Raw genomic sequence first — 4,346 nt, 5'->3', positions numbered from 1 at the left:
ACTTATCTCAATAATTTTTAAAAATTAATAAGAAGACAATGGAAAAAATATATTCTACAATAAACTAGGGGTTTATTGTTGATATTCTTGCCATTGGCTATTCTGAAACTGTGAGTAAAAATATAGAAGTCTTGGCAAAGTATTTTAAAAAGTTGTCAAAGTGCCTACTTTCTAGGCTGTTTTGTCAATAGTCTGCAAAATTTGCTAATTTACATTCACAATTTACAGCATGTATAATCCTCCCTGTATATGTATATAAATCATCATTTTCTTGGTATCCTGAATAGCCTAAGTTGCTCTCTTCTTCATCAGACTCCTCATGGCTTTTTTCACCTCTGTGTTTCTCACTGTGTAAATAATAGGATTTAACATGGGAGTGAGGGTTGCAAAGAACATAGCCACCCACTTGTCCACAGGGTAAGTGGCCACAGGGCGTGTGTAGGTGAACACACAAGGCACGAAAAAGAGCACCACTACTGTAAAGTGGGCGCCGCATGTAGAGAGAGCTCTGCGTCGTCCTTCAGAGCCGTGGGATCTCAGGGAGCTCAGGATGACTATGTAGGAAATGAGCAGCATGGAAAAAATGAGCAAGCACATGCCCCCACTGTTGGCTGCCACCACCATTCCCAGCCTGTAGGTGTCGCTGCAGGCGAGTTCCAACAGTGAGAAGAAATCACACATGAAGTGGTCAATGACATTGCGACCACAGAAGGTCAAGTCCGTGGTGAAGAGAATCTGCACTGAGGCATGCAGGATCCCCCCTATCCAGGCCACCACCACCAGGAGCTGGCAGAGCCCCTGTCGCATGATGGTCGTGTAGTGCAGAGGCTTGCAGATGGCCACATAGCGGTCATAGGCCATGGCAATGAGGACGATGGCCTCTGATGCTGCCAGGAAGTGTTCCAAAAAGATCTGAGTCAGGCAGCCTCGCCAGGAGATGGTTCTCCTCTGGAACAGCAGGTCAATGATAAATTTAGGCGTGGTGACTGAGGTGAAGGAGGCATCTAATAAAGCCAAGTAGGTGAGAAAGAAGTACATGGGAGCAGAAAGTGTAGGGCTGAGGGAGATGGTGATGACTATGAGCAGGTTGGACAGAACAGTGAATAAGAAAATGAACAGAAAGACAATGAGGAGTATTTTCTGCACGTGTGGATTCTGTGTGAGTCCCAGGAGGACAAACTCAGTCACATTGTTGGAAGGGCTGAAGACATCCATTCAGCAAGTAACCGCTTCCTGGGGCCTGCCTTACCTGCAGAGGAACAAAGAATGATACTCGTTCATCACCAAAGAATTGTGGTCTGACTTACAACAAAATAGTGCGATCACTGTGACTGTAGAGTATGCCCTTGACAGTTTGTCCCAGTACTTGCTTCAGTTTTTTCTTTTTTCCTCCATAAAGCTTTCCATCTCTTCAGATACCTAGCACCAGTCACCTGTAAACCATCTGGAGGGCAAGTTTGATGTGTGATTTACTGAGAAAACACTGGAGATCTACTTGAGATCTGAATTCTCCTTCTTGTTCTGACCCCACTGGACTTGGCTGCATCCTTTCAGTTGTTCAGGCCCTTCACTGTGTCTGTAAGGTTACAAATCACAATTCTCAGATATATTTTATAGGCTAAGAACTGCTGTACACAGGTAAGAGTTATTCCCTTTTCCATGATGGAATTTCAGTTTGCAATCTCAACTCCTAACTTTGCAAAGAAAAAACATGATCAAGAAATATCAGCTAAACAGGGAGTTTAGGGGAATATATATAAGTCCTTGGTGAAACAACCTTTCTGGTACCTATCAGAACACATAAACTATTCAGTCGTGTTTCCTTACTGTCCCACTAGAGTGCAGGGAATGACGTTCGCAGTGCCTGAATCCTAGCAGGTGATGAGTAAATGTTTGGTATTAAATTGTCATTCTCCAAAAGTAAGGATATGCTTGTTTCCCCAAAGCATAAACTCAACAGAAATTCAAATGCCCTTGTTCTCCAGCTCTGTTGATCTATAATCTCTCTACTGTATGAGAAATTTGAAGGGAAGCTGCACTCCTGTTTAAGAGTTTCTGAACACTCTCCAGAGGAAGCATTTAAATGTCTCTAGAAAAGTGCATGTTATGGATCATTTTACTTTAAAGATAATTTGTAGATATGTTAATTGATTATTTTATTTTTCAAAATTCTGCTCCACATATAATTTAATAAACATATTCTGTATATTCATTGCTTCAGTGTATGTGTGTGTGTGTGTTTGTGTGTGTGTGAGTTGTTCAGTTGTGTCTGACTCTTTGCAACCCCATGGACTGTAGCCTGCCAGACCTCAGGCTCCTCTGTCCATGATAGTCTCCAGGCAAGAATACTGAAGTGATTTGCCATCCCCTTCTCCAGGGGGTCTTCCCAAACCAGGGACTGAACCCAGGTCTTCCATATTGCAAGCAGATTCTTTACCATCTGAGCCACCAGAGAAACCCATACCTTCAGTAGTTTTGATTAAAAAAGAAACTAAATTCATATTGGTGTTCAACACACAAAAATCTTTCAAGCAAAGGAAATACTTTCAAGTTCTGTAAATAAAAATTTAATGTGAAGAACAGAAATAACTTGCTAGAGAGACAGGTAATGCACCATACATACAAGTGCATATGCAGCAACTACAACAAACACATATAAAATCCGTTACTGCTATTTATTCCTACAAGTTCACTCAGTCAACAAATATTTACTGGACACTTACTATGTATATTAATGTATGCTTATTCATACAAAGTCATAAATGGTGCTGCTATTAAATGCCCTTAGTGCCTGACCTACCGTTACCAAACAGCAGCGGCTCACCCATCCATGTAGGAACGACCCTCCCGGTCCTTTATGTTTCTACTACTTGCATTCTCACGCCTTCTTCTACTATCTTCCAACAGCATCCATCATTCCTGGTTACAAGATAGTGCATGACTAATACAACAAGAAATTTGCAGTTTTAAATTTGCCAAGGAGAAGAGAAATAGATGCAATTAAATATATTTCATAGAGCATATCTTTGTAAAGATAAGTGAATGAAAAACTTTATTTTAGATTATCTAAGATGAAACTTTCATGCACATGTGGAAACAACACGCACCGTTGTCACAGCATTTCCTCATTCTTTAGCGGGATCCCCCATCAGATAAAGAAGAGGACAGTGTAAATAAAGTAAGAATCAAACATAGTTTATGAAACTATTTTAGAAACAACAATGAAAAAATATAAATTACTTTTTTTTCATTTTTTCTTTGGCTCTGCAATGCATCTTTTAGGAATAAACCTTAATGTAAAATATTTTTAAAGGAGAAAAATCACTATGTACAAATTTGTCCAATACTATTAGTAAGAGCTGTGGAAATTTTAGAAGCAACATGGAATGTTCAACACGGGAATAAGATGATTAAAATTCCTTTTAATTGTACATCTCGTTGAATAATAAAAAGTACATCTCTTTGAATATTATATACTTTTTAAGAGCGATCATTTTAAAAATTGTGCAATGTCGTAAAAAAACTCTAAAGTTGTAATATTAAGTGAGGGAAATTTTGGATGCATATTTGACTTGCAAATTTATTCTAACTTATGTAATTGCAACTAATTATATTATTAATTCAACTAATTTAAATATATGAAAGGAGAAAGTGAAAGTGTTAGTCACTCCATTATGTCCAAATCTTTGCAACCCCATGGACTGTAGCCTTCCAGGCTCTTCTGTCCATGGAATTCCCCAGGCAAGAATACTGGAATGGGTAGCCAGCCATTCCCTTCTGCAGGGGATGTTCCTGACTCAGGGATCGCACTCACGTCTCCTCCATTAGCAGGCAGATTCTTTACCATCTGAGCCACCAGGGTAGCCCATTTAAGTATATATCAATAAGAAATAAACAATTCCAAAATATTCTTAGTTTTAAATTGGTAGTACTATAGCTGAGTCTACCTTTCTTGTTATTTGTATGCTGAAGAAGGGATTTAAATCTAAGGTAAGCTTGGATGAGGGTTGATTGTATGATTTGTAATTATTTGTATGCTGAAGAAGGGATTTAAATCTAAGGTAAGCTTGGATGAGGGTTGATTGTATGATTTGTAATATGTATTTAAACCTGAGATGTATGATTATATGATTTCTAAAAAATTAATCTCACCTATGAAAGTGTCTGACATATGTCCATGGCGAGGCCCCAGGCAGCTGTTAGTTGATCAGGAAAGAAGTAAAAGCCATAAGATAAAAATATCAACTAACTCAGCTGCAGTAAGTGTCTCTTCATTTATAAATCATAACTTTGCAGAAGCCTTAAAAAGCACTACCACATATCCTATTTGTTGGCAAAATCTATGA

The 4,346-nt window shown here is 38.8% G+C and overlaps 1 protein-coding gene across 1 annotated transcript; it reads right to left on the bottom strand.

Moving 5' to 3' along the window:
• Positions 1-288: 288 nt before the first annotated feature.
• Positions 289-1,215, bottom strand: OR4C1 (olfactory receptor family 4 subfamily C member 1). Its single transcript, NM_001390032.1, has one exon. The coding sequence runs from the start codon at positions 1,213-1,215 to the stop codon at positions 289-291; it is 927 nt and encodes a 308-aa protein (NP_001376961.1).
• Between the last annotated feature and the right edge of the window lie 3,131 nt (positions 1,216-4,346).

Source organism: Bos taurus, chromosome 15 (genome assembly GCF_002263795.3).
Source record: "Bos taurus isolate L1 Dominette 01449 registration number 42190680 breed Hereford chromosome 15, ARS-UCD2.0, whole genome shotgun sequence".
Lineage (NCBI taxonomy): Eukaryota > Metazoa > Chordata > Mammalia > Artiodactyla > Bovidae > Bos > Bos taurus.
Note: the sequence above shows the minus strand (reverse complement) of the source record. Positions and strands in the feature narration are given on the sequence as shown.

Excerpts from the sequence above, each read along its gene's own strand:
- OR4C1 (NM_001390032.1), bottom strand. The coding sequence starts at position 1,215 with ATGGATGTCTTCAGCCCTTCCAACAATGTGACTGAGTTTGTCCTCCTG.